The 16,433-nt window shown below is 43.4% G+C and overlaps 2 protein-coding genes across 16 annotated transcripts in view; one reads left to right on the top strand and one right to left on the bottom strand.

Annotated features, from left to right (window-relative positions):
- KPNA7 (karyopherin subunit alpha 7) overlaps positions 1–16,390 on the bottom strand; it is a 61,390-nt gene extending 45,000 nt beyond the window's left edge. For 7 of the 15 annotated variants that reach the window (XM_026095181.2, XM_064520129.1, XM_064520123.1 and 4 more), the window contains exon 1: positions 10,272–10,375. The gene's annotated coding sequence lies outside the window, so the exon portion shown is untranslated. Of the gene's footprint in view, positions 1–10,271; positions 10,387–14,796 lie in introns of those variants that run through there. The other 8 variants (XM_064520127.1, XM_026095180.2, XM_064520120.1 and 5 more) reach the window with 7 other exon arrangements.
- LOC112980356 (putative uncharacterized protein MYH16) lies at positions 142–10,466 on the top strand. Its single transcript, XM_064519939.1, is given in 9 exon segments — positions 142–321; positions 584–701; positions 894–1,107; positions 2,878–3,010; positions 4,298–4,514; positions 5,747–5,795; positions 5,797–7,699; positions 8,638–8,697; positions 10,335–10,466. Coding segments are annotated over 7 exon segments (1,017 nt in total). The 3' UTR covers positions 5,903–7,699; positions 8,638–8,697; positions 10,335–10,466.
- Positions 16,391–16,433: the final 43 nt, after the last annotated feature.

The following is a 16,433-nucleotide window of genomic DNA, read 5'->3' as shown; positions in this document are numbered from 1 at the left end:
TATTTGGCCCCTTCTCAGATTAAACAGAATCGCAACCGGCAAGCTGAGCTGCTAAAGCTGCACTGTGAGCTAGAGGCAGCCCTACAGGGTGAGGCCACAGCCTTTACCCTCCACAAGAAGCACACAGACACTATGGCATAAATGGCAAAGCACATGGAGAATCTACAGAGAGTGAAGGCCAAAGTGGGGAAGGACAAACAGGTCACCAAAGCAGAGATTGATGACCCTAGCGCAAGCATGGAGTTCCCCAAAAATCCAAGAGGAGGCCACCAGGGACTCCCTCAACTAGCCACCAATGCAGCCATGGGTGCAGCCATCAATGCAAGGCATAATTCAACCCTCTGTATTACGAGCTGATATCAGAAAGCAGTCATTTGCAGGCTGGTGCTGAACACTGCAGCCCCAGCTGATGGAGAGAGCATCCCACTCACAAAAGATCATGACAATTTGCACTCCCTTAGCCTATTACAGTCATCCCATTATAATTACAACCAATGGGAGTAAACTGAGTTTGCAAGGGAGGGATGATATTTTGGCCCTTCAAGCCTTACTCAGCATCATATGACTGACTTCCCTCTTACAGCTGAACTCAGATGCTCATGTTTGCAGGCTGGCAGATAACTTGTCTGAAGCCAAAGCCAGGCTGGCTGAGATAGAGAAGAGCCAAGCAGAAATTAATGCCATTAGGACTCAGCTCCAAGGTAAATTCCTTTCCATCTGTTGACAGCTTTGTGCAATGCTACATCCCTTTGATCCTCTTCTTCCCCTACCTTTCATCTAGCTTTGGCAGCCCTGCCCCATCTCCTTAGCAAATCTGCTGAATCCTTCTAGCCTTTGCTTCTCTTTCTCTCCAGTAAGGTTGAATTAGTTCCTCTCCTGCACTTTTCCCACAGCTGGAAACAGCAAGCTGAGCTGGGAGCACAAGGAAGCTCAGAGCAGGCTTAACCAGACCGTCCACACAAAGACTTCTCTCACGTCTGAAGTGGATGACTTTGAGAGGCAGCTGGATGAAGAGTCAAAGGTACTGGGGACAACCGACTACCTACAGAAGTTGCTGCTATCAGGGGAGATGCACTACCAGCTGCTTTACACACTGCTCGCTTTAGAGTAACAAATCTTTTACTATGTTAGCTCTCACGAAGGAAAACTGCAGTCATCCAATTAATTTCTGGGCTTTTTACCAGCTGATCTCGGGGGCGGGGGGGGGGGAAGGGGAAGGGGTTATTAGCCTTGTACGGATGGATATGAAAGTAAGATAGTGTCCCATGAGTCAGCAGCAGAGATAAGAGCAGAACACATACCTGAGTCTCAGTCTAATGTCTGTTCAGTGGATCATACTACAGTTTATTCACATTTCTTTACACTGATTAAGTAACTTTGGCTCCAAACTTATCAGTATTTTAGGTTTCTGTCTGACATGTCTGTCTTGGAAACATTTTCCATATCTCCAAAGAACAATTCTGGTGCTGTATCTGTCCATCTGAAGTCTGGCAAGAATTCGCTCTCTGTTCAGAACAATCACCAAATGGGTTTATGGTCATAACTCTTTCAAAATGTTATTTCAGAGAAAACAGTGATGATGACAAGCCAAATTCTGTTTTCAGTTGTACACGTTCAATTCAATTCACTGCACTACAATAACAGCCAGGTACTGAGAGCAGAAACTTGGCTCCTGACCAGGAAGATATTTTGAAGCCTGGGATGTTTCTAGCTGGTCCAGAACTGAGCTGCTCAAGTGGAGCACTTCAGCTCGGGGGGGTTAAGTCAGTGTATTCATACTTCCAACAGGATGAGTGTATAGTAACGGCTATTTCTAGTCCCGTAGTGCTGCTGTAGTGAGCCCAGCCAACACAAAGCATGACTTGGACCTCATGAAAGAGCAGCTTGAAGAAGAGCAGGGGAGTAAAACTGCAGCACCTGGTCTTTAAACTCAATACTGAAGTCACAGTGTGGGGGACTAAATACAAGACTGATACCATTCAAAGAACTGAAGAGCTGGAAGGAACCAAGTGAGCATTCAACTTCCAAGGATGCAGGGATGGGACTTCCGGCAGTCTTGTTATTTAGTTTGGCTGCTGAGTCACAGCTTATAGATGTGATCTGTTAGGACTCAATTTGGAAGACAGAGGGGAAGTACAAGTGCTCCAGCCAAGAAGAAGAAAATGATACCTGCAATAATAAATAGGGCCTACTGAGACCTAACACTTGTACACTGACAACAGACAAATACTGACCCTTTCTGATAAATGCCTGGATTTGGATAGAGCTCCTTTACCCTAAGGAAAATTTTACTCCTCCAGCAGCCCTAGAAAAGCCACTAGAATTTCCTTGGAATAAAGCAAGCACTAAATCAGGTTAAAGTCCTTACAATCTGGTACTACATGCTAGAAGTTGAGCCAATCTTGGTAGCAGTCTAATACAGCTAACTTAAGAATCCTTTCACACATTAACAACAAAAGTTAAGACATCTGGAGGATTTCACTGTGCATCTGGAACAAGCTGAGACAAATGGAATAAGTCTGCTGTATCTCTGCGGGACTTTGCACTGAATCCCAAGGATATTCAGAAGGGAGGCTACTTTGCTGTTAGACACTATCCTAGTCCCTGAGATACCCAAATGCAAGGTGGAAGAGAGTCTAACACCAGGTAACAATCCAGCAACAAAGGGCTTAGCTGCAGTATGCCATACCCACCAGTGGAGGGGAAGAGCCACCTACATACTAGCAATGGTTTTATAGCCCCTTTTCTGAAATTGCTTCCAGGATCACTGGTGAAAACAGTGATGGTGCCTGAGAAGGTGAGAGCTGCTGGCTCCTACTGCCCCCTCATTCCATGAGCGGCTCACTTCCCAGGACATTTCTGTCCTCCTTCCCTCAGGAGAAAGTTGGCTGCAAGGCTCCAAGAAGCAGAGGAGACAGCCGAATCGGCCCGAGCCTGGGTAGCCAGCACAGAGAAAACTAAGTAGAAGCTTCAGACAGAAGTGGGGGACCTCACTCTTGACCTGGAAAAGGTAAGACATCCAGTCATTAAACAGTGCTTCCAGCACAAGCCTGAACAAACCAGCAAGATCTACGACCTGGTTCTGGAAGCCCTGGGAATCTTCCTGTTAACTCAGGTTGGCTTTGGATTCGTCCCGTTTCTTAATATTTTAAGATCTCTCTGCCAAACACCACAGTAATCTGCATCACCATTAGAAACAGGGCTAAGATTCATCATACCAAGAGAAAACACAGATGAGAGCCACAGATAATTCCTAGGAGCACACAGCACACTTCTCGTAAACTCATTAGCTGACTTCCAGAAACGAGAGTACAGTTGAAGCAAAAGCCCTTCTTTATTGCAAGGCAAGGTATTCATCTTCTTTTTAAGGATAATGATATCCTGCTTTGAACTTTTCAGTGTTGCAGTACCAGTGGGTTGGCCACTGTTTATTAACCACCACACTTGAAGCAGTTCTAAACAACATGTAGTTAAAACACTAGCAACGGACGCTCCTTCATTAAATTAGCATTTCTACTCTTGCTAGCATTGGTGTAAAAGCATGAGAAGTAGTGCAACTGTGGGACATTTAAATCAAAATGTTACTTAAAATAAGCACAAAGGCTGCTCCAAATCCACTGAAGTCCTTGGGTATCTGCCAATAACTGCAGTGGGCTTTAGAACAGGTCTCAAGAGCCGACAATCCCACATATAGCATTGCATTACTGGGCTGAAAATCTGTTTTGCTATCACTCGCCTTAATGAAGCTGTTCTTTATTCTATGGTTCCTATGGTGTACTTGTCGCCATGGTATCTGAACACATGTGCAAATCATAAGGATACATAGAATATTTGTGATTAAAAGCTCCTAGGAAAGAAAAACATATCTTTCAACAAACAGTTGACAAACAGACAAACAGTTAAACACAGTCTAAAATAGTCTTGAATAACATCTTGTTTGTAACTGAGTAGTCTTTGAAATAGAAAGTCGCACTAATCAACCCAGACAATTACTAACTGCACATCTGCACAAGGAATGTCTGAAGAGGAAAACATTTGTTCCACAGCAGCATCATTATAACTGCAGGAGGAAGGGAGACTATCACACTGATGGGAACTGGGTGATCTTATTAAATTCCTAATGGTGAGGAAAGAAAGCCTCGTAAACATTTTAATCATCCACTCAGAATGACCAAGAGAAACTCTGCCAGTCATTAGAGTGGCTGCCAATTTAACTGTGAGTAGTTGGCAGGACACACAGAGAAGTGAAGTGTAAAGAAAACTTGCATCCAGTGAATGCTTGGCTTTATCTTTCCAGGCCAACGGTGTTTGTGCTGCCCCGGACAAGAAGCCGAGAGCCTTTGATCAGATGCTGGCAGAATAGCAACAAAAATGGGGAGAGCTGCAGGTGGAAGTGGATAGTTCCCAGAAGGAATGCCTCACGTATATAACTGAAAATTTCAAGCTTAAGACTGCCTATGAAGAAGCCTTGGAGCACCTGGAATCTGTTGAGAAAGAGAGGAAGACCCTTCAGGGTAAGCACTGGTTTGATACAAAAAACTTCTGTAAATTGTAAGCCCCTTGATTTCTACCAAACAACCTCTTGTGTTTTCCACCATGAACTCTACTTTTCTTATTCTCAGCAGTGCTTTTATTCTCTGTGAACATACATTTGATGGGCTTAAAAAGTCACAGGCTAAATTCTGCTATTAGGATAGAATCTGCACCCACACACACGCACAACCCAGTGGATTACTCAAGACTGTAATTAACATCAGCACACTGCTTCCAGGGAACTGACTCTAGGGAGAATGCTCAGGGGGAAGGATCTTTCTGAACCCTCAAAGCAAGACCGCAATAGCAGCCTGGCTATAGTCACTGCTTTACTAGAAGGCTGTCACTCCAGGGTGGGCCACATACCATCACTAGAGCTCTGCAAAAGGGAATAATGACTAGTTACAGCATTAGACAACATTAAGTAAGACACAAGTTCCAGTCCTAACTCTGGCTACCAGCCCTCTCTCCAATCCTGAGTAACTCACCTAAGGGACCCTTTACAACAGACAGCTTTACCCTGTGAAGGTGAGGTTCCCTTTATCCTCAGTGGGAAGATTCAGGCATCTCCGTGAGTCAGTTCAGAGCAAGTCAATTAAATCTCTGTTCAGGGTCTCCCTCTTACCATCACCTCATCCCCCACTGGCTATAGGGGGAGACCACCTGCTGACTTTTTGACAGTTCTCTTTCATTCTGTAAAACACAGAAACTGATCCCTTACAGGAGGCTGGAAGATGACACTGTAAATATTGAGAAGATGCTACAATCTTCTGCCTTTGGAGCCCACAGAAAACAGCGATGGACTGCCTGGCACAGACCCAGTGTTTTCTGGGCTATTTCCCCAACCCTTTGCTCCGGACTACATCAGCTGGCAAAGAGCCTCATTCTATTATACCAAGATGATGTGGCATCCTGCTTTCATTTTGAAAAAGCGACCATTTCAAAGGGGGCAGAGGGAAGACTGGATAAGGTCTGGAAAGTATTTTTCTTGGGTTAACAGGCTTCATTCTTCCACCTCCATGAACACATGCAGCTAGTAGGGCTCATTCAAAAATCCAGGGTAATATTTAGCAATGAATGCAAAGGGCAGTTGATGCATAGTGACTGGAACCATTTTATGCCATTTCCGTTCAAAGAATCTGTCTGGTGAACTTAGTAAAGTTCACAGTCCTGGAATAAACCTATCACATGAAATGTATTTTTTCTTTCCTAGGGGAAATTAAGGATCTAATCGACTAGCTGGGAGAGGGAGAGAAGAGTATGCGAGCTGCAGAAGATAAAGAAGAAACTGGAGCTTGAGAAGGATGAACTGCAGGCGGCACTGGAGGAAGCAGAGTCTTCCCTGGAGGTGCCAATGTTACAGATGTGACAGCTGCACACAGGCCTGCTGCCCACATGCTGGCACATGGATTCTTTACCTATAACCCCACAGAGGGCATTTTTTCCTCCACCTGCTGTACATTCCCTTGCAGGTTGAGGAAAGCAAACTGATTCACACTCAGAACTGGCTCAGGTTAAAACTGATATTGACAGAAGAATCCATGAGAAGGAAGAAGAATTTGAAGCAACCAGGTACACTGATGGTATGACATGAAGTCATAGGCTAAGACCAAAGCAAGGAAGTTCAAGTTAGATATTAGGAAAGTTTTCTAATCATAAGGAGTGTTACTCCTTGGAACAGATTGTATGGGGCTCATGGAGTCTCCATTATTGAAAATTAAGTGCAGTCTGGTCACACATTTAGTGGGACGGGTTTAGCAAGAGATGATCAAGACTTCAGACAGTAGGATTTTTAAGACTACCTCCTGAGAGCTCCCTCCAGCCTACGTGCTAAATAAAGGTGTTCAAGAACAGCATAGTGCAAAGTCTTGATACCCCATTTTTAAGCAGGTTTCAAAGTTACTGTGTTTTTATTATTTGGTAGGCAACAATTTGATATAAAGGCTGGATCAGACTCAGCATAACAGAATGCTGCAACATATGCTTCACTGGACTCTGCAGAAAGAATCACCAGTGTGCAATTGAGTCTCTGCAGGTGAGTCTGGAGACTGAAGCGAAGGGGCATGCTGAAGCTCTCAGGCTCAAGAGGATGGAAACTGAGCTGAACAAAATGAAAATCTAAATGGATCAGGCCAACAGGAACAACAGTGAGCTTGTTAAGACACTGAAAAAAACTGTAACAGCAGATCAAGTTAAACTGGAAAGAGTGGAAGCAGGTCCCTAAATGGAAAAGCATATGAGTTCTATTGTACAGCTTAAGCAACAAAGCACTAGACTGTATACTCTTGCTTGGAGAGACACCTTGAATACAAACTCTGAATTTGTTCAAAAGCCCTAGTTCTCCCACTTACACCAATTTAAATTTGCAGTAGTTCTAACAAACCTTACAGACAAGCACTACTATCAGCTTTTGCCAAACTAAATATCCAAAGAACTACACACATGCAGTTAAATTAACAGAAGTTTGCTTTTAAGAGAAATTTTCCTGCTACACTTGCTGACTGAATGGTGCAGTGATGAAATGCACTAGAAACTAACCAAGAACTAAAACTAACCAGCTTCCTTCACCTCTTCAAATCAAAAATAAAATTGTATAAGTAAATAACTAAAAGTCTAATATCACTGTGTTCCAACAAAGAGACAACTACTACCAAGAATCTAATTTTAGTAACTGAAAGGGGCGGGGGGAGAGACAGAGAGACTTACTGTCTGTGCCTCTCTCTCTATATACAGACACACTCAAACCTTGGTTGCACCAGTTTCATTCAAGAATAATTCTCTTAAAGTCACTATAGTTACAGTGATGTAAAACAGGTATACGTGATCCTAGGATCAAGCACTGTTTTTGGGTTGTTTCTTTTGTTTTTTTAAATCTGACATCCCCTTAGAGAAAGCTTTGCAGAGACATCCTACATCTTTCAGCTTCCTCTCAATTCATTATTTATGTTGATCTTTCTTTCAAGACCTTCAGGTACAAACGGATGAGGCTGCTCACCAGCACAAGGAGCTGCGGGAGCACAACCACCTGCAGGAACCCCGCTTCAGCCTGCTGCAGACAGAACTGGAAGGAGCGCACACTGGCCTGGAGGGCAGCGAGCACTTTTGCAAACTACTGAATCAAGAGCTGGTAGAAGTCACAGAGAAGAATAATGACCTCAAAGACCAGGTACAGACAAAGCAGAGCTATTTATGCAACAGCTGCCTTGTCAAGAGTGTATGTAGCCTAATATCAATTCTTCACTCTGCGTAAGTAGTGCAGGATTTAGTCAACAATGGATAAATACAGCAGCAGTCCTCAGGACAACTCTATGGAACAGAAAGCTCTGTCTTCAGAAATACCATATTGATGGTAGGCCCAGCACTGCTCCTAGAGAAGCCTATGACAAGACTTTCAGCAAGTTCAGTGGGAGAAGAGTTAAGACAGTGCTGAGCACCTCTGAAAAAAACACTTTAAAAGGAGCAGTGTAAAATTCTGCCTCCATTGAAGCTATAGTTTTGCTAGTTGTTTCCATGGTGCTGGGATTTCTTCCATAGAATGCAGCTGAGAATGAGATCATTTTAGTGAAATTTTAAGCATCCTTCCGTATGAAATAATGTACCTGTCATTTCATTTCGTGGTTATATTTAAGAAGGCAGTTTAACATTCACCATTACATTCTGCAGTTCTTTTCCATAAAGGATAGACTACATGTGCTGAGGTTTGCAATGAGAAAAGCATAAAACACAGACTTCTGGAAAGGACTGATAATATGGGAAGCATTTCTCAGCTGTGATTATGGGACATCAGTTATAAAAATTGAGTTATAAATGTAGGTTTTATTCAGATGAATAAAAAATGCAACCAATATATTTACTCACAACTGACTGATGATGAAAGGATACGTTTTTGGCAGGTGAACTGCTACCTCCATACCAGATTTTGTCTTTAAACTTATTTGTTTTACAAAACCTATATGGCACAGAACTTGTACAGCATTCTGTAGCACAATGCCACATACACTTGACACTGTTTTCCTGAAGAGTACCCGGGATTGCTAGAAAGTAGGTTTTTTATTAAAGCCATTGTAGTTCTTCTTTAGAGTAAGGGTTTTTTTATTTTTACAGCAACAACAAAAAAGTCCTCTAACAACAGCAACAACGAAAGTCCTCCAACGATTCATATCGGTAAGCACTAAATGAGCTGTGGGGCTCATGTTTTCCATGAGATAAAAAGACACATACATATTGTAAACTCTAGAACAGGGACTATGTTTGTTTGTTGAGATTGCAATCAGATACAGTTTCAATCAAGTCTGAGGCCAGCTGTTGCTACTGCAGCATAACTGTGAATAATATTGATATATAAATTCAAATCCATATACACAGAAAACCAGCGAAACAGACTCAGACTCAAGGACCTCATAAACAATGGGACCTATTTCTGCCTCAAAGACGCATTAGCATTTCAGCAATACATGAAAAGAAATGAAAAGCACATGAAATGGAAAGCACATGAAAGCAAATACATAGGTCCCAGTGTAAGCTAATGAAGATACAGAGTGGATGAATCCCGCCTGGTTTAACAGCACACTGCTTTACAGAGAAAAGTAACCTCTGGAGAAAGCTGTGATGAACAAATCATCCTTTTGCTGACCAAATGGAAGCCCCAGAGCTGAGCAGATAGGACATGCTGGGTCTCTAAGACTTCTTTTTGCCCTCTAGAATCAAAGTCTGGCAGTTATTAAACGAAAGCTGGAGTCTAACCCTCAATGCATTACTAACGAGCATGAGGAAATCATCAGCAAGTACCAAGTAGCTGATCAGAGTACAAAGAAAGCTGTGGCTGATATAAGTCACCTCTCCACCCTTCTGCCCTTTATGTTCATAGCTGGAAACCTTAAGGTATATATTCCATTATTTCTCTCTAGTGCTGATTTGAAAGTGCACTGTTAATATATGTTAGCACTTGCTTTTTATGAACCTGAAAAGCAGAATGCATGTTAGCTCACTGATTGCACCAGTCTGGCAAAATTAATCTGCAAAAGAAGAAATCCACTTCCTTTCTGCCTCCCTAGTAATCTACATCACAGATGGCACCCTAAGGAATACCTCCATTTCTTCTCTCTTTATCCCTTCTTTCACTTATTACACAACTCCACTCATCACACCTAACAGGCCTCCAACAAAGAGTAGGCCGGCTTCCCTCTCTAGCTAGTCAATGGCATTCATAATTGGCACAGAGGGGAGAAAAGTTGCCAGCACTGAGCAGATTGCTCCATTGGCACTATGCTGACAACTGGCACTTCAGAAATATCATAGCTAGCTGCGGATTTAATGCACAGCATTTCTTCACGAAGTGAGGCTGAGCCTTATGCCTCCTTTGTGCTTTCAGCTACTACACGTTCAGACCGTATCTTCACCTTCCATCTACAACACACTCTAATCTACCTTCTTCCTATCAAAGGGTAGAAATGACAAAGCCTGAAGCGTCTCTAAGCAGAAAGTGTCATTAGAACCAAAACTACTGATCTAATAATAAATGGGCGTAACACCTTAGACCAGTCCAGTAGTATAAAGCAAGCACACCACCACCCAGTTTATGTTCTAACCCAAAGTCTGTTGAAGTCAGCTAGGATTATTTCCATTGATTTCAATGGATAGTGGTTGTTTTCTTTAGAAAGGCAGCCTGTGACATACAGAAAATTACAGATCCAGCAAAATTTTTCAGAAGCCAACATACAGATATCAGGTCTACATACCCTAGCTTCCAATGCTCTGCATAAACAGCTGTGCTGACAGTCTGCTTCTTACCCTCCTCCTAGGCTTCTCACATGGCAGAACTGTGTCAGGAGCTGGATCACAGCATACACCTGGAAAGGATCAAGAAGAATTATGAAATCACACAAGACCTGAAAGTAAAGATGGAAGAGGCTGAGTAGTTAGTCCTGAAAGGAGGAAAATCACCATCATGAAACTTGAGACCAGGGTAACAAATGTGTCCAAGTGCATTAAAAAGATCATTTCAACAGAGCAGCTATGAAACTTTCCTGCCCTTGAGCTTCCATTCAGCACAAATATCTGAAAAGGAACACTTTCATTTAACAATCAGTGTGTCCCAGAGGGCGTGCACTAATTTAAGGAAAACGAGTCTAGGCAGAGAAGATATATGTTGGACACTCTCAGCCCACTGGAGCGCAAGAGAAGTTCAGCACTTCTTTGCACCACGCACAAATTAACCAATCAGAATCTCTATGGAGCTAGAGTACAGCAGTAGCAAGCCACAGCTATTCACAACTCGTCTACAGCCATGAAGAAGAACTTGCAAGGTGTACCGCCTTCAATAGCACGACCTGCTGTTTATTTTTGAACCCGCTACAACAAAGCTCTAGAATATATTCAAATTCCTGGGATAGACACCACCTCCCTATTTCTTCTTCTGATCTTCATATTTCCAAATCCACACTTAAAAATGCTTCTGCAATCATTTATCCTACTGGTCCTTTTCCAATTAAAGAACTGGAAACAGGGCTAGGCTCTGCATAGAAACACCACGTGGAGACTGAAAAGTCTGCTCAAGAATGAGTGATACCTAAAAGAGCTGGTCTTCCAGGCAAAACAGAACCACAAAACCAACCACCAGTGCATGAAGCAACTGGTGGAGAAGCTGCAGAACAAACTGAAAATTTGCAAGAGGCAGAAGGAAGAGGCTGTATGTATCTCCTGCTCTAACTCACCATTTAATCACACAGTCGCACCTTGTATACAGGCAGCACTTAGGCACTTTGTCTCTCCAGAACACATACTGCAGGAAGTACACATGCAGTTTATACTTGTAGCATCGCTAGGCATAGCCAGAGCAATGTGTTTAAACAACTGAAGACATCCATGCACATATTGAGATAGTCACCTAAAAATGTACATCATTCTCTACAGAGGATTCTTCCCCTCTCCCTTCTTTGCAGCTATTTCCTGTCCTCAGACCGTCTCTAAAAATTGTGTATTCACATATGCGCACATAAAAAGTTTTCTATTATCCATTGTTCTCCAGGGTCATGACTTTACTCTTTACCTTGCCGTCATTATGTTGAAGGAGCACAGGTCAGACACGTTCCACAACTTTTTTAAGTGCAAAGACTTCTCTTTTTAAAATCAAATCTTTTCTGTACAGGAAGAGCAGCCTACCCAAAGCCTGGCCAAGTACAGGAAGATGATGCATGAACCGGATGATGCAGAGGAGAGGGCTGGGATGGCTGAATCAGCTCGAAAACTGCTCACGAGGCATCATGTCTCAGCAAGCACAAGGTTCACCTCTGCAGAGGTCATTCAAGTGTCTAAACCCCCCTCCTCCATGTCAGCTGCTGAGGAATAGGTGCCACTGTCTGTAAGCTGGAGCTCACAGGCTTGAATTCACCTGCCTTGAATTATCAGAGCAGAAAAGGGTGTGAGACAGAGATGAGGAAATCATAGGTGTGTTCTCAGTACAGTACTAGGTGACTCATGTAGTTCCCTATAAAATGTAACATATTCCCTAAGTGTGCTTATGCAGGGAGATCAGTTCTGAATGGCTGTGGTCAGCACAGATGTGTTTTCAGTACTGGTAGAACAGAAAGGAGAAAAGAAAGGGACAGGATGCTTCCTCCTTCTTCCAGAAGGGAGACTGATTAAGGAGTCGATCTTTTCTCAAGGGCCCCAAAATTGCACTGCAAGGATTTCTCTCAGGAAGAGCCCATCTGGGGAACCCTGGCACAGTACTCCAGGACACTTCCATGCATCCCAGCATTCTAGCAGGGAAGACAGGGACTCAACCTACACAAAGCAAGAAGTACCCAGTTCCTGTTCCCTCTTCTTCCTCCGCTGGTGGAAAAAGAAGGGGCTGCACATCACTGCTTATAAAAGTGATTCCTTCAAAAAAGAGAGGTTTGAAACATTTTGATGGGTATTTGTCTGGACATTAGAGTAATTCTGTCTTCTTTCTAGCACAGTTTTGAAAGTTAAATAAGATGCTACTGTAGTACAGCTTCAGTGCCCCCCTAACCCCCCCCCCCCCCCATAGTACCACACATCTTACCAAGAGCTGCCTATTAAAAAAATCACTAAGGTAGTGATGGAAACAACAGTCTAGGATATCAAGAAGACATCTACATGGGAAAGAGACTGGAAGAAAGACAAAAATCCTGCAACAATCTGCACAGAGGACAGCTACCTGTGTGTCAGACCTGAAAGCCTGCAAATATACTTCTTGAGTATACTTGCAATGATAGAAGGCACATCTAGTATTACTTGAATAGGATGTGTGCCAACATGGATTCTGCATTTTTCATGTCAGGGAAAAGACTATCAATGAGAAGAATTATTTCTAATACTTATTCTTAATAACCTTACTGTATAGAAAAACTTGAAGTTGCTGCTTTGTGACGCTACCCCTTTTACTGTGTCAGAGTGCTCACTTGTAATGCTACCGCATAAGAAGTCTCCTTCCCATTCCCTCTTCCCCGTTCAGTGCCTTGAGCCAGCCAGGGTTAACATTATCAAGGCACAATTTTGCTGTCACAGTCTAAAATGGTGATAAGTACTGCTGCCATTTTCTCCACTTTTCCAGTGGAGATCATTTTCTGTAGGAGCTAGAGTAAAATTGCTGTCTTCCAAACCCCACTATCACCCTGCTGTTGTTCACCAAGCCCTGCTTGGACAACTGGAACAAATGCATTTAGGCACACAACCTTTGAAAAGCAGGGTACCAGCAGGACAGATGCTGCCAAATGTCACACTCTTCAGACTTTGCTCCAAAGGTGATCATTCGTAGCCTGAGCCTCGGGGCCTCCTGGCCTGAGAAAGCAGGCTCTTACCTACTTCACTGCAGATCTTATCTGGCAGGGGGTAAAAGCAGTCAGTATCAAGCTTTTCGCTACCTAGAAAGCCACTACGCAAAAGAGACTGTACAGTAAAATTTTGGTCAAAATGCAAACATGGAAGCATTCTTCCTTCTTTCGCATTCTGTATTATGGCTATTTCACACATTCCACAAAGTTAAAACAGGACTTGCCTAACAGGACTCTGTATTAAGTAGCCAAAAAGCAGGACAATGACATAAATTGACTTGCCCTGCTTAGAAACCCCAAATCTGCAATTACTTAAATCAGTAGTGATTTTATCTGACCTTAAGGCAATGCTCTTTATATTTCAAGATTATAGATGAAAACAGGTTCTGATGAACTATTATAATCTAGATAGCTATTCAAGAGAAGCTGTCAGGAAACGCACTTAGGAAAGAAAGACATTTGTTGCCTATCCCTTTTAAACATGAGGCATGTAATGATTCTCTCTGTGGTTGGGAGTGCTGTATTTTCTGTATATTATACTGGAGCTAACAATAAACATCTAGAACACCTCTCAAGGCAAATATTTTCATTTGCAAACACCTGTTTTTACCTACAATAGCCTGCTTTGAATCCAAAGACCTCATTTTGACTAGCTGTTACTCAACTACATGCATTTCCTATTTAAAAAAAATGCCAACTGCTAAGGATGTCCCAGTTCAATTTCTTTCTCCATAAATATCTCACTGTCAGACTGTACCTAAACTACTTTTACTGAGCTCAGTTCAATCTAGCTTGTGAGGCCTTAGTAACAAAAACATTGGCATCCTTTCTGGATTAGCACAGCACAATCGCATCAGCAATACAGCAAGAACAAAGGTGGAAAACTCTCTGAAAACCTTTGCTGGAGAAAAGACCGTAACATTTACTGTTTAAAAGCCCTGAGCTCCTGCAGAGTTCCTCATTTAGATACCTTCACCTCATCTGGTGAAAATCATTTTGTAAACCTAAAACCATACTTAAACATAATTTCATTCCTGTTATGTAATTTTACTTGGCCTAGTTGCATAGCGTTAATCTGTGCATCTGATCTAGTTTTGTTGTTAAGCCAGTAAGAGTCGCAATAATTACATATCTCAGAGTTACAGAACCATAGTGACACCGGTTCACAAGACCATCTAATCTAGCCTCCTACCCAAAAGCAAGATCGTATATTGCATTTATGCCATTCCTGACAACTGTTTTTCAAATCTGTTCTCAAAAACCTCTGCTAAGAGCCCACACCTCACCAAGTCAGTTCCCCATAGCACTTAGCTAGCTCAAATTGTTGAAAAACTCTTTCACCGTAACCCAGATCTCCCTTGCTGTTATTTTAGCTTATGACTTCTTGCTCTACCCCCAGTGGACAAAAGAGAACAAATTGTTCCTTTCCTCATGGCAGCAGCCTTTTATGTATTTGGAGACTTACCGCATTTTTCCCCAGTCTTGTTTCAACAGCCTCAGTAAAAGTCACAGGTTTAAAGACTCATATTTTTCACCTTTTTTTCCAAATGATCCATTATTTTCTTGTGTGGAGACCAGGACTGGACATACTCTTCTAGCAAAGATTTTATATAGCTCAGTAGAGCTGAAGAATTTCTTTGTATGCTTTACCATAGCAGGGCCGTATGGATTAAGAAAATCATAAGTCTTTGCCTTTTCTGCAACAGCAAAACACTATTGATACCTATTCAGGTTATGAACCAGTACAGCCGCTCCATCCTTTCTTGCAGGACAGCCAGCTGCCCAGTTGCTCCTGTCCTGTAATTCTGAAGCCGATCATGCTGGTGTACAACTGTGCACCTGTTATTGAACTGCATCCTATTTTTTCATAGAGCTGCTATTCTGAATTCTAGTTCTATGACCTTGTGTTTATGCTGCCCTTAGACTTGATCTCATGTTCAAATGCAGCAATTACACTCTCCATTTCATCACTGGTGAGCAACAGGCCCAGCAGTTCCCTGTAGACGGGACATCAAGTATATTTTTCTCAACGAGTTTTGCAACTCCCTTAGAACGATACCATCTAGACCAGCTTCACAGTTTATTATTAGACTACCCTGCAAGCCAGTGTCACAAGCCCTACTGAAAAAAAATAATTAAAAAAAAATCAAGATATGACATGTACCGCTTTTCCCTTATCTGCAAGCCCTGTTACACTGCCAGAAAAGGAAATTAGATTGGCTCAATTCATTCTTGACAGAGCCATGCTAGCTAGCATTCACCTTCTCATTTCCTTCTAGATGCTTATAAACTCTTTAATTTTCCTAGGACTAGAAATTAAACTTAGTACCGTACTTGCCCCTCAGTATATCTCAGAGTCATTCCTCTCTCCATATTCCACACCTCACAGACAATGAGGTTTGTAAGTCAAGTCTTACAGAAACCAAATCATCAGACCCCAAATGGCAGGCAGCTCCTCCAGGGAATTAGGAGTAGGGCAAAGAACTGCAACACATTTCTTTCTATATTCCAGCCAGACAGGAGGGAAGGTCCTAGATCTTCTGAACAAGCCAGGAATGGGCTATTAACCCCTGCACTGAAGGGTTCCCCCGCCCCAGTTCTTTGGTCTCCGAGAGGCAGAAATGCAGGGAAGTAGCAGCTCTCTACTTTTCCATATCTCAACCTCATCTGAAGACAAAAAAACGATCCTGGCTTTCTCCCCCTGCCTCCTCCCCTCAGCTACAGGGCTCTGCCCACACCCTGACAGGCCCACGCAGCCCGCCGCGCTGCCCACGGGGCTCCAGGCAGCCCGGGCCGCAGCAGGCCGCGCTGCCCACGCAAACCGCAGCGGCCTCGGCGTCTCCACACGGCCCCGAGCGCCCCAGGCCGGGAGACGCCGGGGCTCTCGCCCCCTCCAGCGGAGGGGAACGCGGCCTCCTCCACCTCACAAGGCCAAAACGCCCCAGAAGAGACAGAACGGCCCTCTCCGAGGGGGATTTAACACTTTTTCCCCGGGCCCTCAAACGCCCACGCTGCCCCACCGCCGCCCCGCGCCTGCGCGCTCCCCGCGGCGCATGCGCCCTCCTCCCCCTCCCCAACGGCCGCCTTTGTGTGCCGCGCGCG

The sequence above is a fragment of the Dromaius novaehollandiae genome, chromosome 14, assembly GCF_036370855.1.
Source record: "Dromaius novaehollandiae isolate bDroNov1 chromosome 14, bDroNov1.hap1, whole genome shotgun sequence".
In the NCBI taxonomy this organism is placed as follows: domain Eukaryota; kingdom Metazoa; phylum Chordata; class Aves; order Casuariiformes; family Dromaiidae; genus Dromaius; species Dromaius novaehollandiae.
The sequence above is the reverse complement of the archived record's forward strand: the minus strand, read 5'-3'. Positions and strand labels throughout refer to the sequence as shown.